This window comes from Rasamsonia emersonii (assembly GCF_000968595.1).
Source record: "Rasamsonia emersonii CBS 393.64 chromosome Unknown ctg1118621760426, whole genome shotgun sequence".
Taxonomy (NCBI): Eukaryota; Fungi; Ascomycota; class Eurotiomycetes; order Eurotiales; family Trichocomaceae; genus Rasamsonia; species Rasamsonia emersonii.
The window spans coordinates 19,891-47,170 of record NW_013563008.1 but is presented as its reverse complement, the minus strand read 5'-3'; the positions used below and the strand labels follow the sequence as shown (position 1 = coordinate 47,170).

Genomic DNA, 27,280 nt, shown 5'->3' with positions numbered 1-27,280 from the left:
CCACCACCACCACCACCACACAACAACAACAACAACAACAACAACAACCAACAACAACAAGTCAAACAAATCGATATAAGCCCCAATTCCTAGTTCCCAATTCCTAATTCCTAATCCCTAGTCAATAATTTGATTAATGTTGACTTGGCCGGCAATAAATAAATGGCATAATTACCCAGTAATCCAGGAATGAATAAACAGATAATAATAATAATCCCAACCAACATTCCTAACTATGTAAGCCACCAACCACCACCACCAAGACGACGATGATGACGACCTGTCAAATCGATAAAGCCCAAGTTCCTAGTTCCTAATTCCTAATCCCTAGTTAATAATTAATTAATGTTGGCTCAGCTGGCAATAAATGGCATAATTACCCAGGAATGAATAAACGGATAATAATTTCAACCAACATTCCTAACTAAGCCACCAAACCAGCCACCAACCATCACTACTACAGTAGAATACAGAGTTAGGTAGTCCGTACGGAGTACTGTATTACTCCATGCTGATCCCCCACCACACCCTCCCCTTATTTTTTTTGCCCTTTGAGAGCCTTACTTATCGTTATCGATTTGATTTGTTCTGATTTGGATGAATGAGTGAATAATGAATAATGAATGAGAAAAATGTTCCTACCTATCTAGAGTAACTAATCAGTACAGTACGGAGTACTTAGCTATCTATCTATCTATCTAGCCACTAAGCTAAGTTAACCTAGGTAATAATGTAATAATAAATAATTGAGTTGAGAATTACTCCTGCATTGCATGCACTGAACTGAACTGCGTGAACTCGGGTCCCCAGTATTAATTATTTATTAGGTGACTTGATATGATATGATGATTATGATTATGATTCGGCCCCCACCGTTCATTCATTCATCCATCCATCCATTAAAATAAATTAATTAATTGATTAATTAATTATTAATTAATCAATAATCAATCAATAGGTTAGCCTGTTAGGTAAGTAGGTAAGAAGGTAGGTAGGTAGAGTACTACTACCTAAGGCTAAGAGTGAAACAATAATATTAATGAGACATTGCACGCCACGACACGTCGACACGTGGGCATTTTGGAGTCTGGGAAGTATATTAATTAAAATTAATTAATTAATAATTGATTGAGACATTATTCATCGCATTTATCTATGTACCTATCTGTCTGTTTGTCTGTCTATGGTTTATTGTTAACTACGGTGTATGTACATGTACAGTACGGCTTAGGTATAAATAAATAATATAGGTACTATATATCTACAGCAAAAAAGCATACAGCCAGAATTATAATTGGACTTGGTAACTGTCTAATTTCCCTAATTTCGTTTGCACTTTTTTCTTTTTTTCTTTTTTTTTTTGAATTTTCTGCAGTAGGAGTGGAAGGAAGGAAGTGAAAGAAAGAAGAAAAAAAGAAAAGAGTAATTAGAAGAAAGAAAGAAATGCATACCCCTCGAAGATTCCTTCTAGATTTGGTTTCTTTGTTTCCTCATTCCTTCCTTTCGTTCTTTCTTTGATCTAGACGGGGCTGGACGGACGGGACGGGACGGGACGGGAATATATGGATATTTCCTTTCTGGGAAAGACATATATTTACGGAGTATACGGAGTATGTATGTACAGACCTAGTCACCTTGCTACAGACTATCACTTATATGGAGTATGGTTATGGTTATGGTTATGTTATGGTTGATGTGGCGTAAATAGAATGAATATACCTTGATCAGTAGCTGAATATCATTAACTAATTACGATAATACCGTGATATGAAATCAAAGACCATCCTGTTTCATCGACTTGTTGACCGTATGATAGGCCATTTCAAACTGTGCATCACAATCAGCATTAGTTGGCTTTTTTAGTCTTTCATTTAGATACTGCTCACCTGCTCATTCGTCTGACATATCAACACCCGCGGACCTCTTCCTGGCTCCTTCGAGATCTCCGTCACCGTCGCCTTGCTCGCCGCGCCCTGCCCGTTCTTGGTCGCATCGATCGCGAACCCCAGACACCGACACTGCTGGACGACAGCTTGTCGCAGCAGGGCGCTCTTCTCGCCAATTCCCCCGGCAAACACCATCGCGTCTACCTGGCCGTCGACTTTCACGAAGTAGTTCCCCACGAAGCCGCTGATGCGGTCGACGACGATGTCAAAGGCTAGTTTGTGGTTCTCCGACGGCGGGCTCTCGACTGCGATCTGCGAAAAGTCCGTCGTGCCCGTGAGGACTTTCCATCCGGATTGTTTGTTGAGGATTTCTTCTGCCTGACGGCTGTCAAATCACGACTCGTAGCAAGTCGAATCTCGAGCAATGTCTTACTTACCGCGCTGATGTGCATTTCTGTGGTGCTCGAAGGACTCAAACTGCTGGCGTTGCTGGTATAGTGGAACACAAGACTACACGACTATCAGATATGACGCAAGTAAAAGTACTACAGTTGATACCTCGGGTCGATGTCACCGCTGCGCGTCGCACCCGGAAGCCCAGCAAGAGGAGTGAGGCCCATCCTGATCACAGTCAGCAACATCACCAAGATACCTCACAACCAACATGCTGCTTACGTCGTGTCTATCGACTTTCCATCGCGGATGACGCACATGGACGCCCCGCTTCCCAGATGCAGCACGATCAGAGTGGTGCTATCCTGGGGCTTGCCCAGGTACTCCGCCACATAGCGGAGGATGAACGAATAGCTGATGCCGTGGAAGCCATACTTGCGCAACCCCTTCGTTGTGGCAATCTCCTGGTTGATCGGGTACGTCCGGACGTGTTTGGGCAGGGTCTTGTGGAAGGCCGAGTCGAAGTAGGCGATGTTCCTCACGTGGACGAGCTCCTGCATGCACGTGCGGATGATCTCGAGGGCGGAGTAGTTGTGCCTGCATCGTCAGGGCATAATCCTATCAATTGGAAGACATATGTGCATACAGCGGAGCAAGATCCTCAATCATCTTCAGATGATGATACGTCTCCTCGTTGATCTCAATCGCATCCGGATAGTCCCCCCCATGCACCACGCGGTGGCAGATATACGCCAGATCCTCGACGCTGGCCACCTCCGACAGCTCGGGATCGGACAGGCAGCGCTGCAGCAGGAACTTGAACGCGGCTGGCGGCGTGTTCAGGCTCTCCCGCAGCTCCTCCTTCTTCTCGCTCGTGCTCGTCCGGTACTTGAGCTTCTGCGGCGGGGCCGTGATGCCCGAGACCTCAGCGTCTGCGATTGCCCTGGGAGGCTTCTCCATGGCATAGAAGTTGATCTTTACCGAGGACGAGCCTGCGTTGACGGACAGGATCGTTTTGGTCATGTCGGATTAACAGCATACGTCAGAAAGGAAATTCAGACAAATCCAAATCGAAAATAAAAAGAAATTCATCATAACAATATCGTATGATATTGTTGATCCACAGGCATGTGGTTGCCGATAAACATTGCAGTCAAGCGACGAGCCACGACATGGTGACGTAGAACGAACTCTGGCAGGAAGCACCGGATGGATCTGAGGAGGCAGATCAACTGGCGAGTATTTTCCTGGCATTGTCGACAATCTCTGACTTTTACGACTATAATTTATTGGATGCAGCTGCGATTATCACATTCCGGCAGCTGTTGAACTGTATGCTATACTGAACTATATACTACGCCCTGTATACATATACATCCGACATGCCAGGCGAGGTCATTGACAAGCCAAACCCCGAACCACTTCCATCGCATCTCCCTGCGACGTTGGATGACCTGATGGTCAAACTGGACCTGGTCGCCCTCGAACAGAGCGCCTGCGATGCGTTGATCAAATTCCGCCGGGCAGCCTGCTACATTGCCGCGGGTGAGCTCCCGTCTTATATATCCTCAATTGCAAGTAGCGTGGCTTTCTGACGTGTGACAGCAATGATCTTCTTGCAAGATAACGTGTATCTCAAGCGGGAGCTCGTACCAGAGGACATCAAACCTCGATTACTCGGCAGGCTGGCCCACCCCTACAAGCCCGATCTATATAGTTCTAACATGCTGTCAAGGTCACTGGGGAACCTGTCCCGGGCTCATTCTGGTCTACTCGCATCTGAATTATCTCATCAGGGAATATGACCTCGACATGCTGTATGTCGTCGGACCTGGCCACGGCGCACCGGCCATCCTGGCGTGTCTCTGGATTGAAGGCTCCCTCCAGAAGTTCTTCCCTCACTATTCCCGGGATACCCAAGGCCTGAAGCGCCTTATTTCGACGTTCAGCACGACCGCTGGCCTTCCAAGGTGTGTCTGTCTCCTCAGGATAGAGTCCATTCACCACTAACGATTCCAGCCACATCAATTCAGAAACTCCCGGCGCCATCCACGAGGGAGGCGAACTGGGATATGCCCTTGCCGTCTCTTTCGGCGCAGCGATGGATAATCCAAATCTGATTGTTGCGTGCGTGGTGGGCGATGGGGAAGCCGAAAGCGGCCCGACAGCAACGTACGTCTCTCTCTCTCTCTCTGCTGCAAGATTCACACGAGGGTTGATCGGTCACCAGGAGCTGGCATGCATACAAGTATCTCGACCCCAAAGAGTCCGGCGCCGTTCTGCCGATTTTGCATCTCAATGGCTTCAAGATCAGCGAACGGACGATCTTCGGTTGTATGGATGACAGGGAACTCACGGCTTTGTTCTCGGGTTATGGATACCAACCTCGCTTCGTGACGGACCTCGACGATATCGACACGGACCTGCACCACTCGATGATGTGGGCCATTGGAGAGATCCACAAGATCCAGAGAGCGGCCCGTTTGGGAAAACCGATCATCAAGCCTAGATGGCCAATCTTGATATTGCGGACACCGAAGGTGCGTCAGAAAGAACCCCGACTAGAATGATATATATCATTAATATATATCACCGCAGGGATGGTCCGGCCCCAAGAAGATCCATGGAAAAATCTTAGAAGGCTCTTTCAATTCACACCAGGTGCCCCTCCCCAAAGCGAAGAAAGACAGGGAGGAACTACGAGCGCTTCAGGAATGGCTTTCTTCTTACGGGCCCGAAGAGCTGTTCACCGAATCAGGATATGTCGTCGACGAAGTAACGACGATCATCCCGAAGGACGACCGGAAGAAACTCGGGCAGCGAGAGGAAGCGTACTGCACGTACTACCCGCTCGACCTGCCGGACTGGAAGGACTTCGCGGTCGAGAAGGGATCGCAGGAGAGCACGATGAAGGTCACGGGGCAGTTCATCGACCAGGTGTTCGTACGGAACCCGCATACGGTGCGACTCTTCAGCCCGGATGAACTGGAGAGCAACAAGCTGGATGCTGCCCTGACGCACACGGGCCGGAACTTCCAGTGGGATCAATACACCAAGGAGGATGGCCGCGTTATCGAGGTCCTGAGCGAGCACATGTGCCAGGGTTTCATGCAGGGCTACACGTTGACCGGCCGGACGGGGATCTTCCCGTCTTACGAGAGTTTCCTTGGGATCGTGCATACCATGATGGTGCAATATAGCAAGTTCAACAAGATGGTATGTATACCCAAGAATCCTCGCGCTATTTTCTTTCCCGTCCTGTTCTCCAACTGATCATCTGTATAGGCACGAGAGACAGGCTGGCACGGCGACATCCCCAGCCTCAACTACATCGAAACAAGCACCTGGACGCGCCAGGAACACAATGGATTCTCGCACCAGAATCCGTCCTTCATCGGGGCCGTGCTCAAGCTCAAGCCCTCTGCCGCGCGGGTGTATCTGCCCCCAGATGCCAACACATTCCTCTGCACGCTAGCCCACTGTCTCCGATCAAAGAACTACATCAATCTGATGGTAGGCGCGAAGCAGCCGACGACGGCGTTCCTCAGCGCCGAGGAAGCAGAGAACCACTGCCGCGCGGGGGCATCGGTGTGGAAATTCGCCAGCACAGACGAGGGCCTAGACCCGGACGTCGTCCTCGTAGGGATCGGCACCGAGCTCATGTTCGAAGTCATCTACGCGGCGGCGATCCTGCGCCAACGCGTCCCGGAACTGCGGGTGCGGGTCATCAACGTGACGGACATCATGATCCTGGAGACGGAGGGCTCGCACCCGCACGCCCTGGCAGAAGACAGCTTCGACGCGCTCTTCACGCCGGACCGCCCCGTGCACTTCAACTACCACGGCTACTCGACCGAGCTGCAAGGGCTACTGTTCGGACGACCAAACCTCGAGCGCGCCACCATCGCGGGGTACATGGAGGAAGGCAGCACGACGACGCCGTTCGACATGATGCTCGTGAACCAGGTGTCGCGGTTCCACGTCGCAAAGGCAGCGGTCCGGGGCGCCGCGAAGCGCAATGAGAGGGTGCGTCTGCGGCAGCAGGAGCTGCTGTCGGAGCTGAACCATAATATGCTCGAGACGAGACGGTACATTATCCAACATAGGAAGGGTATGCTCCGTCGTTTTTCCAACCCTGCTGTGATTGTTTTTCTTTCTAGCTGGCTTGTTTATGGAAGAGGAGCTGAGCTGAGCTGACTTGGAATAAATGAATATTAGACCCGGACGACATGTATGCAATGCCCAAATTTACCTAGCGAGAAGACGCTTGAGAGAGGGACATGCACGTGAACATGCACATGGATATGAATATGGACGGCTGAACTGACAGTCAAACCTAAAATCGGACTGGAGGAGGAAAAAAAATTTAAATGGCGATGCTGAATTCATTGCAGTTGTATCTCTTATGAAAGCATAGAATCAATCTATCTCTATTTTTTATTAATTCGAAGCACATAGGATCCTTGTAATAATTGATTAATTAATTATTCAATTAGTTAAAGTAACTACTGATCAACGAAGTAATTGCTGTTCGGTTAAGTAAGTGTGCGTGTATAACTATGTATAAATAAATGAAATAAACCCAACAAAGAAAAAGAAGAAGAAATATCGCTTGATCGAGTCCATCGAGGATCCTTAAGCCTTATTATTAAAAATTACCCATATCACTTATTGAACGTATTCCCATTCTATATGGTAGACAGATATATTGGAGTATATTAGTTGCTCGATAGATCTATTTTATTTGCCTTGGACAATAAACAGTTGATAGTCGACAGTTGATAGTCGATCCTAATGCTAATACCCGCTAACACCGTCTAGAAACCTAGGTATTTGATGATTCCCGCTGAACAAACAATAGGACCAAAAGGGGAAGAAAAACAAAAGGGAAGAAGAAAAAAGACATATGAGAAAAAAAAAGAAATAGCTGAGAACAGGGGCAGGAAAAAAAATCAATTACAATTAATGCCCGTCGATCTCTGGCTGTTGTATCTCGCGTTGATGCGTCTGTGGCTGCGGCTTTGACGTTGTTTTGTTCTTGTTCGTCTGCATCGCCATCACCCGCTGACATTTCAGCACAAATCCCCACGGCGCATCTGCGCGGAAGAATAGCCGCATGTTGTCGGCCGTATCTGCCATGGTCGCATGGGCGCGCGGAAACAAAGCAGCCTCGTACGCGGCCACCGCCGCATCCAGCTTCTCCGGAGATCGTTCCGCCTCTAGTGACGACACAATCCGGTTGGCGAGCTCGACGGCGTCCAGGAAGGCGGCGTTGACGCCCTCGCCCGAGAAAGGCGTCATCAGGTGCGCTGCGTCCCCGATGAGGGTGAAGCCCGGTCGGTGCGCCCACTGGAAGTCCGTCGGCATCATGTATAGCGTCCACGGCCGCCGGTCCTCGTCGGCGACTTCGATCCATTCGCGCAGGATGGGAGACCAGTCTGGGTATTCCTTCAGGAAGACTTTCTTCAGCTCTGCGGTGGAGGGATATCGCGCGTGCAGATCGATCGCCCATGTCTCGGGCTTCTTACTACTCCATGCATACACCCTCATCCCCTTGTCTCCTAATCGCTGTGCCTGGATCGCCTTCCCGTCTGACCAGCAAAAGTAGCTGCCTCTGCCGACGAACTTGGCGATATGCGGGAACCGCGTCTCGACATCGGCAATCTTGAACTCGAAGCCTGCAATCCCGGAGTGCAATGGCGTGACGTCGGTGAGAAGTGGCCGGACCCGGCTGCGACCGCCATCTGCCCCGACAACGAGATCAAACGGACCCTGGATCTCTCCCGACTGGAACTCAAGATACCCTTCCGGGCGGACGGCGGTCAGATAATGGTCCCATCGGATGCAATCTGCAGGGATCGACTCTAGCAACATCTTCCGCAGTGTCTCGCGGTCGATCTCCGGACGGCGTTCTCCTCCCATGTAACCCTTTTCCCGAAAGTCCAACACGGGAACGGCCGTCTTATCTGCTATGATTAGGTCGTCTCCCTCGTATCGGGCATGCTGGAGAAACTGATCGAACAGGCCGGCTTCTTTCATGGCATAGAGCCCACTGTTCTTATGCAGATCCAGGGTCCCTCCTTGGCCCCGGAAGGTAGCAGATTGTTCTCTTTCGAATATCGTCACGAGGATCGACTTCTGCAGCAGCAGTCGCGCGAGCATAAGACCGGCTGGACCCGCGCCAATAATGGCGATTTTAGGAGTCCAAGACATTTTGCTCGGCATGGTCTCGAGGACATTCAATAAAGCAACAAAGATATCAGAGACAAAGAGATGCCAGCACCGCAGGCTGGACACCTCAGAGAGGTCGATACTCGAACAAAAGGAAGGTTGAGTTGATCGAAAAGATGGCACTGGCAAACTGGACGAACATCGTGAGTGGAAATGGAAATCAGAGGAGGGGTCTCTTGCTGTTAATAGCGCCAAGAATGGTTGTCATGATTTGGTAGTCTGATGCAGTACATCTCGAGCCCTTTTTGGGAAAGCGAGACTGCAACTTTGTCTGCAAGCGGAGCTTCTTGACGGCGGACATGGCTGGCTGACAAGTCTGAAGATCATTTCCCTGATCAAGGCATGACGAGGCTGCATGAAGTAAGTGTCGGGCGATTGGAATGTGGCCTTTCCGCGCCGAGATCCAGATCGCGAGAAGCTGTCCTCGACGCAAGCAGGAATTCCGTCAGGGTCCAGGTGCACAAACCAATGATCAAACAGATTGTTTAAGGATGAGGGTCTAAACAGAAAAAGAAGCGTTCCCATCACAACTGGCCGATTCGGCAGTCGCTTGTCGATGTTTCCATTTCCGGCCGACCATACGTAGCTGAAGTTCTGCAGTTTTCATCAGCTGACAGCAAGAAAACTATGCCTAAATCAGTAAATATTCTATCTGCTCGAGAAGGAGGTCTTTCTGCAGATTGCGAACAGGGCATAGTTGACCATGTGGCTTATATAAGCAACACCTGCGATAACTAGGTTAACTAACTAGTTATTAAGTCATCAAAGCAATCCAAACGGTTATCATATCCAAAATTCCATTCTTCTGGTAAGTATAGACAACATAGTTGTGACTGAACCTTAACACACACCATGCCAGGACATTACCAAGCCGTGTGACCCCCGTCCACTCTCAGGTCCGCCCCCGTCATGAAGCTACTGCCGTCGCTTAGAAGGAAGATTATCGGTGCCCGATATTCATCAGTGGTCGACAGGCGATTGAGCATGTTTTCAGAGGACCATTCTTGCTCCCGATTCGGCTTTGCCGCCAGTATATCGACAGTCATCGCGGTCTTTATGTAAACAGGGCTGATCGTGTTCACCCTGATCAGAGGATGCCCAGGCCGGCTCCCCCATTCTGCGGCGAGAGAGCGCCCCAGCTGCAGGACAGCTGACTTGGAGGAATTGTATGGGGAAGTGTCGGCGCCCTGGTAACAATTCCAACAGGATTTTTTCACTTTCAGAACGAAAAGATCATACAGCTTCCCACACTCGGATTTCAAGCTTACGTACCTTGTTAGTGATAGAGCCGCTCATACTGGCCACCAGGACCATGCTCCCAGAGACGCCTTGTTTCGTCATCTCCCGCGCTGAGGCCTGGGCGACGATGAAGGTGCCAACTAGGTTGACGTCGATAAACCGGCGAAATGTGTCGACAGAACAGTCCACGGCAGAAACAGTTCCCAGGATGCCTGCACAGGTCACGACTCCCCGTAAGGGATACGTAACGCCGGCATAGCTTTGTCAAAGACATCACGTATCTCGTCGGCATTGGTCACGTCGCCTCTGTAGTATGTGATCCTCGTGCCATGGCGTTCAGCAATGGCTTGAACTCTGGCTGGATAAGGAGAGTTAAATCTCGAGCGACTCCAAAGTATCGTGGAACGAGCATTCTCTGGCCAATGCGGTTAAAGATATCACATACCCCATCCAATCTCTGGTGGGTGTTCATGAATATCAAGGCAGAGCACATCCCCTCCGCTTTCCAGTACTGCGCCGGCAACTTTGAGGCCTAGAGCGCCGCGGCTCCTGTAACTGTAAGAACAACGGATCAGACTGGCATGCTTCAATTTTCCACAACGCTAAGCCTGTATGCGTCTTATGATGGATCAATGCTCACTCAGGATGGTCCGCCCATCTAGTCGGAACAGATCTTGAGTTGAGACGTTAGGACCTCCAACGCGCGGTTTAGTCTCTCGATTATCCATCTTAACCAATATGCTTGTTGATAGATCTTTTTGGTGGAAGAAAAGAGTCGAAGCGTCCAGGCTAATGTTGTGTTTCAACCAGATCTCACTTGGCTTTGCTGGGAGACGACAACGGCACAGCAACTATAAGGTACTTGGGAGGAGATTTAAATCATTACCTACCCCAAGTCAAAGAAGCCCGATAAGGACGTGACTATTGGTGAATTGACTGCATCTGCAGTTCGTGTCACGTTGGGATTCTCTCCAATTCGTACCCCGCGGGGGACGATAACCAGTCTACTGTAGAATTGGCTGGTCATTTTCTTCTTCGGTGAGAAAGCCGAGTAGAGATATGACCTGCGAAAGCAACCTGTTCTGACGACTTCATGGACGTGGATAGATGGTCTCTGACTGCTTGGAACCATACAGCGGGATAGTTTGTTGTCCAGCAAGGTCTTCTGGCTTAATGGCCACCGTAAACGATATCTCTCTTGAATGAAAACTCGCATTTCGCAGTGTTCATTGAAATCATCTGTTCTCGTCAATGTGCATCATTGTACCATCGTGGATTTCTTTTCCGGTCACGTAGCTAAGCATTATCGATTCCAGATGGGTTATCGTCTCCAAGAGATGGAAACACGATCCTGAAACCAAAATCCTTCTCGAAGAGCTCAACCACTGCACTGTTGTAGCTGTCTCGTAATTTAGTGCTGGCAGCGCATTATTCCGGATTCAAAGCCAACACAGTCCTCATACAGGGGATCTGGATGAGTTGTTCAAAGTTGTCCGATATTAATGAAAGAGCAAGGATGTTCGACCAACGTGCCGATAGCCCATGCGGGGCCAGCCTTCGAAGGAAGCGTGCGAATCCAGAATAGGTAAAAGACATGAGCTATCGATGCGCATACCCAGCTAGCTATCTAGGTAGCTAGTGACATGCTGACAAGGATTAGGTTAGTAGTGCTGTCAAATTGCTTGTGCGCAACGCCGCTGCCTGATCCGATCGCAGGCAACAACATTCAATTCAGGCCTTCGACAGGCCTAGAACTGCCTGGGGCTGCAGACGCATTGCCAGGAATCATCATCCCTGTTGCAAACGACGAGACACTCCGTCGACAGTTCTCGTGAAGGAGAATAACGAACAGTCGAAGACGATGACGACGAACGGAGAAGACCGAGCAAGGAGGCTAATCCGAGTCGGGCAGTCTTTCCTTGCCGGTGCCCCCACCGTTGATGATTTTACATTATCGCAACTCGGCACGGAGAGAACTTTCGGCTTGTCGCAGCCCGATCCGAGACGGAGTCGGGACAACTAATGCTTCGTTTCCAGTTTTTCACCCTCGTCAGGATGTCATTATTCAATCGGGTACCTACCTACGTGGACCAGCGATGAGCCACACTGCCTGCCCCGCGGTTTGACGTCAAGATTGATATCCTCAGACGGCCTGTGTACCAGCTATGTATGTAATACTGCCTCGTTACTAAGATTAGTGAATCTCATACCTCCCTAATTCTCGATTAAGCTTTTAGTTTAGGCTGAAGAATTATCAATCAATCACTCCGTCTCCGAGATCCGATTCCCGAGTTGCGAGCGGACCGGACTCTTGGACTGATTCGCTGGTCCGTTACGGAGTATAGCAGGAAGAAAACATGGCTTTTTTTTAAGCTTCTTTTCTTTGCTGGCTGTGCTTGGGATTGATAGTAATTATCGGGGGGAGTACTGTACTCTACGTACAGTACATATCGCGAGTTAACAAACGGACTCAATTGAAGTCTGTCGAGTCCGACAGACAAATGGATATTTAATTAAATTTATTCATCTCTCTTCCCTCTGTTGCCACTCGTTCGTTTTTTCTCTCTCTCTCTCTCTCAATTTTGTATCTTCATTCTCTATCCGTTGTCTGATAAGGATTTCAACTTTCTTGCCGGAAATAAATAATCCATTGCCTATCTATCTAGCTTATTCAGCACCCAACATGTCAACAGCAGCAGCTACCAACACCGCGCAGCTTAAACACCAGCTGGGAGAGACCTGCCACCCTTACATCGAGGGCATCAATCCGCCCTATAACTATATTCCCTCGCTGGCTGCCGGGATTGTCTTCTGTGTGCTCTTCGGCCTCTCGGGGGCGGTACATGTTGTGCAGTTCGTCTGGACGAAGAAATGGTGGTGTTCGCTCTTCACGATCGGATGCATAGGTGAGTTTTTTTTTTCTTTCTCTGCGATATAGGAATTTTTTTTTTCGTCCTTATCATCCCACTAATAATGGTTTGTTGTAGTGGAAGTATTAGGATGGGCGGCCCGGGCATGGTCCTCCCAATGCCCATATAGATTGACGGCGTTCCTCATGCAGATATCCACTCTCATCATCGGTAGGAAGATCGTTCGATCCCGATCGTATATCTCTCTGGACACTTGGGCTGACTTCGTCCAGCGCCAACGTTCTTTACCGCCGGCATCTATGTCTTGCTCGGCCGTTTCATCGTCCTTCTAGGACGCCAGTCGTCCATCCTCAGCCCGGCGCTCTACCTGTGGATCTTCTGCACCTGCGATATCATCTCGCTGGTGATCCAGGCTATCGGCGGAGGGATGGCGTCGCAGGCCGCGGGCGAGATCAACGGCAACACGAAGCCCGGCACGGACGTCATGGTGGCCGGCATCGTGTTCCAGATGGGCTCGATCACCATCTTCGTGCTCTGCGCGGCCGATTTCCTGCGGCGGGTGATACGGCAGAACCTGCTGCACACGATGCGCGGCACGATGCTGCCGCTGCTGTACGCCATGGTCTTCTCCGTGCTCTGCATCTACATCCGGAGCATCTACCGGACCATCGAGCTGCTGCAGGGCTGGAGCGGCTACCTCATCTCGACGCAACGGTACTTCATCGCGCTCGACGGCTCCATGATGGTGGCCGCCGTCGCCGTGTTCAACTTCATCCACCCGGGCTGGTTCATGCCCCGGAAAAAGGACATCGACTTTCATGAGCCGGGGGTGAATTTGGCATAGAAGGGAACGTAAAAAGAGGCTATCCATATTGCAATCCACGAACATAACCCTAATATATAGACGTATATAAATAAATACCATCCTTGTCTCCTGTTTTTTTTTTGGAAAACGTCTTGTCGATAGAACACAAAACAAGATTCTCCAGTCCAACATCACTTTCGATCGTAGTCATTTTGTTTGTAAGCTCATATAAAACGCCTTGCTAAACGTTGAAACAATAACCGGAAAACCAAAAGAATAAATATCGAGTGTAAAAGACTGGGATTGGCCATCGCGTTAAAAAGAAAGGCCAAGAGTATACACAAGACAATCGAAAAAATTGACTGGCGACGTGATCTTTCTGCCTAAAGCGAACTCTTCCTGCTTCTTCGAAGCGGTCTGGTCATCTCTTCCCACTATCCCTCGTAACCGAAATCATACGGCATGTCGGAACATTTCCGACCCTTTGTAGGTTACGCTGAAAACCCGCCTCTTAAGTATCGATATATCAACACACTCCTAGCACCTCCATCTGGTAAAGCTACCTAGCTTCATCGCCTCATACTCCAGGTACAGCTTCGATCCAGCCAAACATTAATCCAATAGTCAGCTGTGCCGCGGCCCAGATGGCTCCCCATCCCGCCGAACCTTGCACATCAACACCCTTTATCGTCCCGGACACCTGAACAATTGTGTTCAGCAAGGTAACTGCTGCCAGAAGCACTGTGCGAGTGATGAGGATCCTCGTCTTTCGCGACAGCGTTCCCCACGTCCGATTGTACACTGACGTGATGAGATATTCGCCCTGGCGGTCGGCAACGGCAGACTGCTCTTTTGAAGATGGAGATTTCTCTTCTGCGGACCATCCGGCGGAGCTGACAAAAAGAAGATCCCGCGCAGCATAACCCTCGACTAGGAGACTCAAAAACAAACCGGGCAGCCCTGCAGGTCCAGCATGCACCACCCGGATATCGGGAATGTCCTCAAAGTGCGTGACTAGAAACGCAGGCAGCCATGTGTAGTAGCTGAGATACAGAAACACCGAGAAGATCGCAGATGCCGCGACAGAAGTATAGATACTCGTCAGACGATCTTGGAGAATGCCGTGGTTTGAGACGGATTCGGACCGGGCGCCGGAGAGACTGTGTACCGAGCTGGGCCGGCGGAGGAGCATGAACGGGACAGTCATGGATAGGATGTCTATCGTGAAGGATGTGACGATAGTTGTCGGCCGGACTCCATAGAAGTGAAGCAGCAAGAAGAAGGTTGGCACGTGGGTGAGCAGGGTAAAGAAGAACACATCTCGTCCTATCCCGCCAGCAGCGTCAGTAAAAGCACAGTCGAACACAACCAATCTCTCCCATCAGATCTCACCGTCAAATCCCGCAATCCACGCCAGTCCCAGCTCAACTGCCCTCCATGCTATCAGGCCGCCCACTTCCCACCAGTTCTCGAGGTGCTTGCTCACGGACGACAGATCGCCAACGGTGATCGCGGAGGTGAGCGTGAAAAGAGCAGAACTCAAGACCAGGCTGCTCAGAACCAGAAGGCCGAATCTGGCCGGTGAAGGAATCTTCTCGCGTGTACAACTTAACTGCGACGATACATCCGGGACACTGGGCGCTTTGCGACTCGGCCGGCGGGGGGACCCTTCCGAGGGCGTTGTTCTCTTAGGACTCGACATTGCTGACCGTAGCTATCTTCCGACTTTCGAGCTTTATCCGAATAAGAATCCGAGCGTGACTCTGTTGCAATGTGCGTGATGGGGTAAGGAGATGACGAGGAGGGAGGGCCAGACCCATTCGCGGGTCATCTCAAGTTGCGTCGCGCGTGTTTTTTTGCCATTCGAGGCGTTTGTTGATGGTTGGATGATGTCACTGGCAGCCGCCCCGAAAGCGGAAAGCGCCGTCCAGCACTAAGGCGAGCCATCCCTTGGAAGCAATCTCCGAGATCAAAGGTTACTGTATGTACACTGCAGCATTAAGTAATTTATCGCAAAGCGCGTGATACGCCTACAATAAGCTCTATACGACGCGATGACCGTCTATTTAGTCCTCATCCTTGTCTTTGTCCTCTTTCTCCGCCACAGAGAACTCAATAGTCCCTGATTCTCGGCCTCGAGGATCGCGCACAACGATCCGGTACTTGCCCTGGTCCCAGAGGTCCTTGAGCGTGACCTCCCGGGTCCTTCCCAAGCTCTCAATGGCTGAAATACGGTCCAGAGTCTTTTCAAGATGCTCCTCAAAACCGGGCTGCGAGCAGATCTCCCGAAACGCGTTTTGCATGGGAACCGAGTCAGCCCGAACCATGGCCTTGGAGTCGATCGTAAAGATGTTGTCGTGGTCGTAGCTTTGGATGAAGTCGGCTCTCGTCATCACCTGTCGCGCTTCGTGCAGCGGCATCTGCGGCAGAATGTGGCCAATCTCCGGATCATAGGTCTTTTCCATCTCCTTCTCGCGATCGACAAGGGCTTTTGCGAGAACCATAGCGGCAGACTGTGATGGTATCAGCTACATAGCCTTCTAGAATGAGAGGGAATAACGTACGGAGTATTTCTGTTCGTCCATCACATCGTCATCCATATCCTCTCCTAAAATCCAGCATCGATTGAGAAACCAGGTCTTCTCGGTCTCGCATATGTGATCGCACATCTTCATCATGTCTTCTGACTTTGCGACTCGGTTCAGAAATGACAGCCGCCCGCCGACTTTATCATAGACCTTCTCCAGGATGTCTCTGGGAACGTCCTCTCCACGATATTGTTTCCGGAACCGATGAAGCGCTGCCATGGCTTTCTGTTTGGGTAGATCGAGAACAGGTATGACTTCCATGCGTGTCGCATATCTTTTGAGCCGCTCGTATACCCAGTAATCGTCACTATTAAAGACTGATATCATTTAGTGTCTGCAAAACAAACCGAATTGGTTTGAAGTCATCTTACTCATCGTGACAAGATTGCTGGCAGCCCATTGCTCCGCTCGTTGCTGCATCATTTCGAGAAGATCTCGGCCGTCCTCGTCATCCCTCACCAAATGGGTGCTGTTAATAATGAGGATCAAAGGCCGCTCGCCTTTCTGTCGTCTTCGGAGCGCCACCTTTTCAAGCTTGTTAAACGCCCGCTCGATGTCGAGAAGAGCCGTGGTGTCGCGGGGTCCCTTGATGCTGAAAAGGCTGCCGATGTAACTGTAAAAAGTGTATGAGGATGCCGGCCTTCAAAACTCCAACTGAATCAAGAGATCACATACTCTTCATGAAACTCAAAGTCCAACGCCTTTCCTAGTCGTATTCGAAAAATTTCCAAATCGGCGTGGGCTTCAACCATGGCAATGCTTTCTCCGTTGGTCTTGCGCATAGCGTTCAAGAGCATAGACGTCTTGCCCGTGCCCTTCTCGCCGATCAGAAGGTAGTATTGACCTTTGATGGCTCCGCTCATGATGCGGTCGATCTTCTCTTGCTCTTCTCGCACGACCCAATGTTCCGTGTCCAGACGCTTTTCTTCATCGGGGCTTACACCAGCAATCTCAAGGGCAGGATCACCCGGCTTGAAGGCATTATCTATTTTCTCTAAGATGAGATACTTATAGTACCGATGGTACGAATATCCCGCAATCCTGCCCTGAGGTTAGCGCCAAAACCAAGAACGAGAAACGGTTGTACTTCGCACCCAAGAACGGCGATGGAAGCAAATGTGGTTGCAGCTGACTCGAGCATTTTCAGAATGGTCGATCTAAAGTTCGGCTCCGAGTCGGCATTTTTGCCTTTCCCTCCCTCGTCTTCTGCGCCAGCTTGATCCACAATGTCCTGGCCTTGAGGGGGGCTTGCACCCTGCGGGATATTTGAGAAACGTCTTACGGAGTAAGACGGGACTGATCTGGGGCAACGCCTTGTGACATAACGTCTTCCCAAGTTGGAAACTAGAGACTTCCGGATAATAGCTTGTGAATGCATGGTTATTTCCTGATGTCTGTTGAAGCTACTGCAATTTGGAGTGCTTCAAGTAGTGGCGTCTCTGGCCAAACACATGCAAAATCCCAATCCTTGAAAAGAAAGAGAAAAGATAAATGGACCAAGTCAATCAGGGAAAGAAGAACGACCAGTTGTCTAGGATAGTATTTGTGAATTTGGCAGCCTGGTGAGGCGGGCTGACGACCGCCCGCTGTGTCGTCCAGTACAAAAAAAGGGAAGAAATTAAAAGGAGCGACTTGAATCAATTGTTTGATTTATTTTAATATTTGGTTATTACAAGAAGCTAAGGAGTGGAAAAAAAGGCGAAATATCCATGAATGTACTCCGGAGTGGTTTTGGATACTCAGAGCCTGAGCCAGCTGTCCGCTGCAACTTGGCCAGCTTGGTTATTACCGGAGGTGGCTTGGCTCGGGACGGGGAGCTTTTACGCAGACAAAAACCAAACTGTCGGCAGGACGCTCAAGCCCTGCCGCCAAGTCATTGTGCTCACACGACAGTCAGCGACACAATAGTAATTAACAGGTCGAGATTTCTACTCCAACTGAGTTGGTCGAACTAGTGACATTTCTGGACTCGAGAAGAAAGCATTCCCCTAGAGAGATTGACGAGTCATATTCTAGAGAAAAGGAAAAAAAAATCAACAAGGACCGAAGAGGCTAGTTGGCGATAAGGTTCTTCCATCCCCAACTCATCCCCAAGGAGCTTGGACGATTTAATTAGTAGCTCGGATTTGTTGGCTAGTCAAGACGCCATTTTATCGACATGCTCCGTATTTTGCTATGAGTACGACGCAACACTCCAACCAAGTAGTTGAAGACAGTCTTGAATTATTATAAGAAATTTACCATAAATGCATTAGAGGGAATTTTTGTTACTGTATCGTCCTTATCGCTGGTTATCCCTGTTGTCTTTTTGCCACATTCTTGCTGATAATGCCTTTCGATTCTCACTGTAAACCAAAACAATAAACCACACCATCTGTTCATATTATACATCGAAGCGATAGGACTGGAATAATGTCACAAAGAATATAGATAAAGCAGATCCTTAAATGAATCCAGATACTCGGATAACATGCCGTACAGCACAGCTGGCGTTCCCGGGGCAGTCGGAGGACGTCATGTGGAGATCCACGGCTCGAGTCCTTTGCCCCGACCAGTAGCCGCCCGAGGACTTCCGATACATTTCCCGGCCCGCGTCCGCGAAATTTTTCTCTTGAACCTGGTTACAATCTCCAGAACTTCGCCCGTGCCTTTATTCTTATTTTCTTTCTTTCTCGTCGTGCTGAATTCCTGGGGTCCGGGGGGATTGGTTTCCTTTCGATTACCTATCTTTGTTCTGCATTCCTCCGTGCGCCCGTTCGCCAATTCCGTGTGTCGCTCTTGGAACAGCTGTCACTCCTTCCATAGTCTGGTTCGCTGCCTCGGATTGTTTCCCCAGCTCTAATGGAGTCACGCAATGGAGAATTGGAGCACTCGAAAGGTTAGTCGCTCTGTCCCTGGTGCTACAAAGCATGCGAAGAGACCCAAGTGTGCGTCGACTGTCCATCCGGCTTGCTAAGAATTGCTACTTGCAGAGGCTCCCCAATCCCAGCCAGAAGAGAAGCTCACGAATGGAGATCATGCCGAGGAAGGGCGTGAGGAGGACCAAAATGGAGGAGGTATCTGAACATTGTCCACTCCCGCGTGTTGTTCTCTTGCGGTCGTCTTTGGCTGACGGATGCGCTCTCTGCAGGGGTCTTTCAGATTTCCGTGAAGCTTCCCCATGAGCCTTACAAGATCCAGGTGATGGTAAATTTGGACTCCCAATCGTGATATCTACATGAGAGGTCTCCTAATGTCTATTCCGTGTCCAGGTATCAAGCCAGGAACAGGTTCAGGATGTCCGCCAGTCCATCGTCGAACTGCCTGGCACGTTCCAATACACTTGCTTCCATCTGGAATTCAACGGGCAACGTATCAACGACTTCGTTGAGTTGTCTGAAGTGAAGGGCCTCAAGGCAGACTCGGAGATAGTTTTGGTGGAGGATCCATACACCGAAAAGGAGGCTCGGATGCATGTTATCCGGATCAGAGAGCTAATCGGCGCGGCCGGCGACCGAGTGGACAACCTGCATGGCATCTCTGCTGGCTTGTCGCTCCACGACTCGGTCGCGAGCGAAGAGGCCAATGGCAAGGAGCATCCTCTTGCCGGCTATGATGTGAACGCTCCCGGTTCTCTAGACACGATCCTGCCACGTGCCCAGACTCCGCCTCCCAAGACTGTCAAGTCCATATCTCTTTCTCCTTGGAACCCCCCGCCATACCACCTCCGTCAGAAAGGCCATCTCCTATATCTGCAGGTGACCACGAACGAAGGGGAGCAATTCCAAATCACTTCCCACGTTTCGGGCTTTTACGTCAATAAATGCTCGAACAGCAAATTCGACCCTTTCCCCCGCCCACCTCCCAAGAACTACAGTGCCCATTCCCTGCTCAACTTGATCGCTCAGCTGTCACCCTCCTTTAACAGCGCATTCCGGGCATTGCAGGAGTCGAACAACAAGCGCGATCTCCTCACGACCTTCCCTTTCCAAAATGCTATACCCAACAGCCCCTGGTTGGTACCACAGACTGCATCTGCGCTGCAAACCCATCAGCCTGATGTCGCTCGATCCCAAGAGAATTTCTTAATATCAGGCGTGGATAACTCGGAGACCCTCCGTGACTGGAACGAGGAGTTCCAAACCACCAGGGAGCTGCCTCGCGATGCTGTTCAGGACCGAGTTTTCCGGGAGCGGCTGACGTCGAAGCTGTTTGCTGATTATAATGATGCTGCTGCGCGAGGCGCTGTGTTGGTGGCGAGGGGTGAGGTCGCCCCGTTGAATCCCACCGAGGGCAGAGACGCCCAGATTTTTGTGTATAATAACATCTTCTACTCTTTCGGTGCGGACGGTGTGGGAACGTTCGCTTCGGAAGGCGGCGACGAAGCTGCTCGCGTGGCTGTTGGGAAAGATGTCCTTGGTATCAAGGCAGTCAATCAGCTCGATATCCCGGGCCTTTTCACCCCAGGAACCGTTGTGGTTGACTACCTCGGGAAGCGCATAGTGGGCCAGAGTATCGTGCCTGGTATCTTCAAGCAACGGGAGCCTGGGGAGCACCAGATTGACTACGGTGGTGTCGAAGGCAAAGAGGTCGTGGCCGAGCACCCTGACTTTGTCCCTGTATTTGAGAAGCTTTCTAAGGCTCTGCGGGTGAAGAAGCACCCTGTCTGGGATAAAGAGGGTAAACGCCATGATCTTGAGGGCAGTGTCGAGACGAAAGGATTGCTAGGAACGGACGGCCGGAAATATGTCCTGGACTTGTACCGTATCACCCCTCTCGATGTGCTGTGGCAAGAAGATGAGGGGAATGAAAACTACCCCCATCGCATGTCGGTTCTTCGCCTCGAGTTGGTTGAATCGTACTGGAGGTACAAGATGAGCCAGTACGTCCGGGAGGAAGTCGAGCGGCGTCGAAAGAAGAAGGCTGAAGAGAAAGCCGCGACGAACGAAGACAAGCCAGAAGATGGCGAGTCCAAAGACCAGGCTGCCGAGAAGAGCGAGGAAGCACTTGAGCAGGAGAGAATTGATATCTCTGGTTTCAACCTTGCGCTCAACCCCGATGTCTTCAGTGGCCAGGTTCCCCAGACCGAGGAAGAAAAGGCGGAGTGGGCGCAGGATGAGAAAGAAGTTCGCAGTGCTTGTGACTACCTGAGGTCCAAGGTTCTTCCCGAGCTGATCCAGGACCTCCATGACGGAGATGTCGGCTTCCCAATGGATGGACAGTCTCTCAGCCAACTCCTTCACAAGCGTGGTATTAACATCCGATACCTGGGTAGATTGGCGGAGATGTCCCGGGAGAAGGGCCACCGGCTGCACGCTTTAACCGTTCTGGTGATCCAGGAAATGATTGCTCGTGCATTCAAGCATATCGCGAACCGTTACCTTCGCCACTTGCCTCATCCTTTTGCAGCTTCCTGCATTTCTCACCTGCTGAACTGTCTTCTTGGAACGGAAGTTAATCCAAAGCCACAGCCAGACATTGACGAATCTCTTCGGGCGATCTATCCCGAAAGCGATTTCTCTTTTGAAACTGTTGACCCGGAAACTCTCAGGGCAGAGATTGAGAAGCAGGTCAAGATCAGATATCGATTCACACTTGACTCTGACTGGAGCAGCTCTTTGAGGCACTTGCAACTGCTCCGTGACATTGCCATCAAACTTGGCCTTCAGCTGGGCGCTCGGGAATTTGTGTTCAAGCCCCAGACCCCGGAACCCTCTGCAACTGAGAATGGTGTTAACGGAACTGGCCATGAGGAGACAAGCAAGAAGAAGAAGAGGAAGGCGGGCGAGAAGGCGGGTGATAACGCTTCCCCGACTCGCACGGCGGCTGCTAAACCTGCCACCACATTTGTGCCAGATGATATCGTGAACATCGTTCCCTTGGTCAAGGATGCTGCGCCGAGAAGCGCTCTTGCCGAGGAGGCTCTGGAAGCGGGACGTATCTCTTTGATGCAGAACCAGAAGCAACTTGGCCAAGAGCTCATCTTGGAATCCCTGTCCTTGCACGAGCAAATTTACGGTATTCTCCATCCGGAAGTTGCCAAGCTGTACCATCAGCTCTCGATGCTGTACTATCAAACGGATGAAAAGGATGCTGCCGTGGAACTGGCCCGGAAGGCGGTCATTGTCACTGAACGCACATTGGGTGTCGACTCGGCAGACACTATCCTGAGCTATCTCAATCTCAGCCTCTTCGAGCACGCTACAGGAAATACTAAGATGGCGTTGGTCTACGTCAAGCATGCCATGGATCTCTGGAAGATTATCTATGGGCCCAACCACCCCGATTCCATCACCACCATGAACAACGCTGCTGTCATGCTGCAACACCTCAAGCAGTATCCAGACTCCCGCAAGTGGTTCGAGTATTCTCTTGCTGTTTGCGAGGAACTCTTTGGAAGGCAGTCAGTCAACACGGCAACAATCTTGTTCCAGCTTGCCCAAGCGCTGGCCCTGGACCAGGACTCCAAGGGTGCTGTGAACCGCATGCGTGACGCCTACAACATCTTCCTGAACGAGCTTGGACCGAATGACCGCAACACTAAGGAAGCTGAAAGCTGGCTCGAGCAGCTCACTCAGAATGCCGTCTCTATCGCGAAGCATGCCAAGGACATCCAGGCTCGCAGACTCCGGAGGGCCAATCTCAGCACGCGTGTTTCGCTGGGGACCAGGCCTCAGCCCCAGGTTGGCCAGTCGGCACAAGGAGGTGCCAACGGGAAGGACACGAACAACAATGCCCCGCAATTAGATACCCGAAGCATCGACGAACTGCTGAAGTTCATTGAGGGAGGCGACTCCAGCACTCCACGGAAACAGAAGAAACGTGGCACTGCAAATCCGAAACTCAGGGGCTCCAAGCAGTCGTCGGCTAAGTGAGCGTGTTTTTTTTTCTTTCTCCCCAGTCTGTATCATATAAAAAGATGCTTGTTTTTCGTTGAATATTCAAATCTGTGTTAACAGTGAAATCTTATATGCATGGCGTGATTTGATTCCTGGCGGGTTAGATGACCACGGTCGGCTGGACGCGGGGAATGTATACTATATTGTAAGCATCTCTACTCCTTTTTTTTGTTTTGTTTCTGGGAAATTTGGCTCTGCCATACCTGGAGATCTGCATCAGCAACGGCTGTGCCTTACGTTTATGTCTATTTGATGATGAGACTCGAGTTCGACGCATACAAGAGCACGATGTTTCTGAAGCACGTCCTGTATGTATTATTAGCGTCACGTGTTTCTTGATTCGACATTCTTGGAATTGATTTTCAGGACCTCTCGAGGACACGGCACGGTATGACTTATGTAGACAAGAGCATTATTATGATTGTGTATAGCCCAAACAGCAGTGTTAGCTATTGAGTTTCTCGTGTCCCCAGTTCCGGGTTGCTAAGCCACACACCAGCCACGGCACTTCAGGGCCGGCGCCGCACCTGCTCCATTCGGCTAGGCAGGTACCCGAATCCCTGTGGCGCATGAACCAATCGGCAGGCGCGATCCGCCGGAGAAGCTCCATTGGCTCCCGTCGCATGTTTACATTTCCAAGGTTTGCACGCCTCTCTGCCATTTGAACGGCGCATACAGTCCTCTCCTCCTGTATCTCAATGCAAGCATTCATAGCTCTTTTGGCCGCATTCGAATTGGTATAATTTATTGTCGATAGAGATACTACTCGCATACCAATCCCAATAACGAGCCACTCCTGGCGGCGTCGCGCCTGGAAGCTGTTTTTGTTAACGATGGACCGTTCGTGACTCCCCGCCTGGAACGAATCAAGTCTGAATTGTCCAGTATGAGCTGTCGTTTCGTCGATCTGCAGAAATCGCGAAGCTGATTCGTTCTATTTTGTCTTGTTTTTCTTCACAGTTCGCGCCACTTCCCCTGCTTGATCTCTCCCGACATGGATGATGTTTACGCGACAGCGAGATGGGGCAATCGGGTGTTACGACCGTTGACCTCGCTCTACCATCGTCTCGGAAAATATCGAGAGATCCAGTCGCTTGATTTATCTCAGCAGAAATCGAACGACGAGCTCGATACGCGTACGGCGCCTGGTCGCGCATTGCCTAGGAGAACGGATAATCGCGACATTTTCTCTGATTCCGAATGCGGCGGCGACGATCCATCATGGGTGCCGGGGAAAACGGACAACAAGCGACGCATCAAACACAAGTATGTTATCCGTGGAGAGAAGAATCGAGGCAGACGCCGCATCAGGTCGGTCCTGCGCAGTCCCGAAGTGCAAAAAACGTTGCCCGGTGCGATCGAGATCGCTACGCCATTGATCACGGGAAAGACAACGGATAAGCTGGCGCAGATAAGGGAAGAGGTTGAGTCGGAACGTTCTCAACGAGCAGAAAGTGGGAGGAGCCTGTCTCTTTCTCCTGACCGATCACAGCAACTAAAAGTGTCAGAGAAGAGGAGCAGGCTACTGAAACAGTCTAGGTTCTTTCAACATGACAGTCTGTGGAAGGCATCATTGGACTCATCAAACGATGCTAATTACATCGATATTGTTCGCCGCCTCGACCGCATGTTTCTTAATTTTTTGGAAAAGACGCGTCTCTCGGATTCTCATCATGCTAGCGGCAAGGCTCGGTCACTTTTGTCGACTGTGATGCGCCGTCTTCCAGAATTCATAGCCGAGGAACAGAGGCTGCATGATGAATCGGACGGCGAGGAGGAGGTAGACATGGCGGACGCATACTTCACGGAGCTGGAGTTGGCCTACGGTTCCAGTACTAAGGGGTGGCTGCCACTTCGCGAAGCTGTGCGCGCCCAAGGGATCTACCTGGTTTCGGACATGATCAAGGAAAGATGGGTCACTCATCTTACAGCATTGAGTCTAATAGAAAAGTGTATACACGCTGGAGAGTATGACGCTGTCGAGACGCTCCTGTCAAACCAGCTGCATGCGATCAATCACTACGGTTATCCGGATGCATTCGATCCTTGGAGATCAGTTGAGTTGGGCCGCGATCCAGTGAAGATTTTGCATAACTATTGGATATCATCTCGACATAACTCATATGTTTTTGACGAGCTGGGTAAACTGCTGCTCCGTGGAGCGATCCCTCCGGAGTGGATGGTGACGACTCCTTGGAAGAGCTGCATGGCTTCTGCGACCAGCTCGCTGTCAAAAGACGATCAGGATTCCGCAGCAGCAACACGGCTGATCGAAGCGGTGATTCTTTCAGCGTGTGGCATTTACGAAAAGATGGGTACTTCGGCGATAGGGACGCGTCCGCATTCTCGTCGCCATTCCGCCCAGCGAGACACTCGTTCTGCTGCATCAACGGGATATGACCCTCAGGCTGGCCATGTACCGTGCCCCGTATACATACAGGACGCTCTCAGTAATCTGATTGCTAGTCTTATCACCGCCCTCTGTGGCATGCACTTTGTTCGGGCTGATGATCCTTCAGCGGATGAGGCTCGGTTCAGTGCGAGAATGGGGAACCTGCTCAAAGGATTGGCCCTCATGGTTCAGCGTGAAATCGAACTTCGACCTCCTGGTCGCAAGGACAACATTCCGATATTTCACTCTCTTCGAAGAGGCTATGTTCTTCTGGGGAGCTACCTGTTACTATGTGGCCCTCTCAGCCAGCAATCGGGCCCTCAGAGTTCGGATATTATTATCACAGAGCGTCTGGGTTCTTTCCTCTGGTCCCTGTGCGGCCAGGCGGAAATAATCAAGGAGCTGTCAGCTCTAGTCGGCCAGGTTGTACGCTGCTGCGAAAGAGGGGGCGAACGAGAGCAAAGCCATAGAACTCGACAGTTTTGTTCGAAGTTTCTGCAGTTCGAGCCGCATGGCAGGGACAATCTTTCGTTGTTCCTGGGTAAGATTGCGGTTGAAGTTGCGATGTATTTTGCGCAGTTGACCCAGGATCCAGACGATCATGCATGGGCCGCGGACGTACAGGAGACGGTCGCCGCTGCCCAGCGTCGTTCTTCTTTCTGTGACAGTGACGATTCCAATTCTCACACTACGGATCACGATGTGCGGCCCTTTAGATGGGAAGAAAGTATCGGCGAATGGGTTGCGAGCACACCTGTCCGAACCAAAGTTGCGCAGTCGAACGTCCTGCCGAAGCCAATGGTCATAGTCCCCGACCCATTGTCGTCTCCTGGTCAGCCGTCCAGCACCAGTGAAGAAGAGTCTTCTTCATCTGAGGATCACGTCTCCAGCATCACCTCGTCCGTTCCTTCTTCAACTTTAAAGAGGACTGAGCGCGATTGCGACACGCCCACTCGAATGCAGAAAAGAGCTCGAGGCATGTCCGGAACGCGATCCCAACAATCTCCCCAGTTGGTACGGGAGCCTGGCTGCGTACCGGATTTTCCTGGTGATAGAGCAGAGCGTAGAACTCACGTGCCGGACTCGGTATGCAGTGATGATTCTTTCGACGAATTGACGACGTCTAGCGTTCCGACCAGGCCCTGCCTCGACCAGAGCTCGTCAGGCGAAAAGACGTCCAACCTGTTTCTGGGCCAGGAACCGGACTCCCGTCGGAGTTCAAACGTTGCGGTGGTTATCGTCAACCCCAACGGATCTGACTTGGCACCAGCGCCAGCAACAGATCGTCGTGGGCGTAGCCACTCTCACAGCCAGGCGCCTGTCAAGCCACCCAGGACAGTGATGGCCCCCAGGTTACCACAGCACCGAGCTCTCGTGATCCCCTGTTCTGAAGACGAAGAGAGTGAGGACGAGCTTAGTTTTCTTTGAAGGATGTCCTGCTCCACGGATCGGAGTCAATAGCGTGGTTTAGACTGCGCTAACTTTTAAGAGCAATGACCACCTATTGTATTTGGGACATTTTTTTTCTTTTTCTTTCCTTTCATTTTTCCTCCTTTTTTTTTTTCCTTGGTAAATTTTTCTTGGTCCTTACAGCCCTGCATTTCGAAGCACAAGCGGAGTTTGCATCATTTCTCTTCCTGTCTGTTTGGGTACGAGTTTTGGCAAGAGGATATTGACGGAGTCATGATACCCCGGGGACTAAGTTTATTGCTCGGATTGGGTTTCTTTGTATGTACTGTACAAGAGGTAATTTACTTGTCTATTCTGCTAGGTAGAGCATATTTGTCCTGATGACGAAGGCAGACTGGAGTACAAATTTCGAACGGACGGGGCTAGTTCTTGAATGGAAGGATTAACCCTGTTCGCCTCGGGATGCAATGTGCAATAATAAATATTTCTGCTTCTGCGATCAGTTTGCCAGGAGGGGGCATCTTGAATATTCGCCGGGGGCGGCTCTGAGTCACGCGATCCCACCCGTTGAGACGGTGGCTACAGCAT

At 50.6% G+C, this 27,280-nt stretch overlaps 7 protein-coding genes across 7 annotated transcripts; 2 read left to right on the top strand and 5 right to left on the bottom strand.

Annotated features, from left to right (window-relative positions):
* Window positions 1–1,773: 1,773 nt before the first annotated feature.
* Window positions 1,774–3,302, bottom strand: T310_6589 (Acetate kinase; the record flags this gene model as incomplete). The annotated part of the gene is made up of 5 exons (XM_013470601.1): window positions 1,774–1,827; window positions 1,887–2,264; window positions 2,324–2,396; window positions 2,562–2,876; window positions 2,926–3,302. The coding sequence occupies 5 exons, from the start codon at window positions 3,300–3,302 to the stop codon at window positions 1,774–1,776; spliced, it is 1,197 nt and encodes a 398-aa protein (XP_013326055.1).
* Window positions 3,303–3,661: 359 nt separating this feature from the next.
* On the top strand, window positions 3,662–6,476 carry T310_6588 (Transketolase; the record flags this gene model as incomplete). Its single annotated transcript, XM_013470600.1, has 7 exons — window positions 3,662–3,824; window positions 3,885–4,014; window positions 4,076–4,249; window positions 4,299–4,451; window positions 4,510–4,819; window positions 4,878–5,495; window positions 5,565–6,476. The coding sequence occupies 7 exons, from the start codon at window positions 3,662–3,664 to the stop codon at window positions 6,474–6,476; spliced, it is 2,460 nt and encodes an 819-aa protein (XP_013326054.1).
* A 765-nt stretch (window positions 6,477–7,241) lies between these two features.
* On the bottom strand, window positions 7,242–8,492 carry T310_6587 (Salicylate hydroxylase; the record flags this gene model as incomplete). Its single annotated transcript, XM_013470599.1, has 1 exon — window positions 7,242–8,492. One exon carries the CDS (start codon window positions 8,490–8,492, stop codon window positions 7,242–7,244), a length of 1,251 nt encoding a protein of 416 aa, XP_013326053.1.
* A 4,224-nt stretch (window positions 8,493–12,716) lies between these two features.
* T310_6586 (uncharacterized protein) lies at window positions 12,717–13,490 on the bottom strand (the record flags this gene model as incomplete). Its single annotated transcript, XM_013470598.1, has 2 exons — window positions 12,717–12,947; window positions 12,987–13,490. 2 exons carry the CDS (start codon window positions 13,488–13,490, stop codon window positions 12,717–12,719), a joined length of 735 nt encoding a protein of 244 aa, XP_013326052.1.
* Window positions 13,491–14,001: 511 nt separating this feature from the next.
* Window positions 14,002–15,126, bottom strand: T310_6585 (uncharacterized protein; the record flags this gene model as incomplete). Its single annotated transcript, XM_013470597.1, has 2 exons — window positions 14,002–14,750; window positions 14,817–15,126. The coding sequence occupies 2 exons, from the start codon at window positions 15,124–15,126 to the stop codon at window positions 14,002–14,004; spliced, it is 1,059 nt and encodes a 352-aa protein (XP_013326051.1).
* A 364-nt stretch (window positions 15,127–15,490) lies between these two features.
* On the bottom strand, window positions 15,491–17,390 carry T310_6584 (uncharacterized protein; the record flags this gene model as incomplete). Its single annotated transcript, XM_013470596.1, has 5 exons — window positions 15,491–15,937; window positions 15,989–16,329; window positions 16,384–16,625; window positions 16,688–17,053; window positions 17,107–17,390. The coding sequence occupies 5 exons, from the start codon at window positions 17,388–17,390 to the stop codon at window positions 15,491–15,493; spliced, it is 1,680 nt and encodes a 559-aa protein (XP_013326050.1).
* A 1,092-nt stretch (window positions 17,391–18,482) lies between these two features.
* Window positions 18,483–26,710, top strand: T310_6583 (Eukaryotic translation initiation factor 3 subunit CLU1/TIF31; the record flags this gene model as incomplete). Its single annotated transcript, XM_013470595.1, has 10 exons — window positions 18,483–18,779; window positions 18,818–18,890; window positions 18,985–19,068; window positions 19,143–19,198; window positions 19,264–22,862; window positions 22,951–23,035; window positions 23,213–23,278; window positions 23,435–23,530; window positions 23,648–23,730; window positions 23,851–26,710. 10 exons carry the CDS (start codon window positions 18,483–18,485, stop codon window positions 26,708–26,710), a joined length of 7,299 nt encoding a protein of 2,432 aa, XP_013326049.1.
* Between the last annotated feature and the right edge of the window lie 570 nt (window positions 26,711–27,280).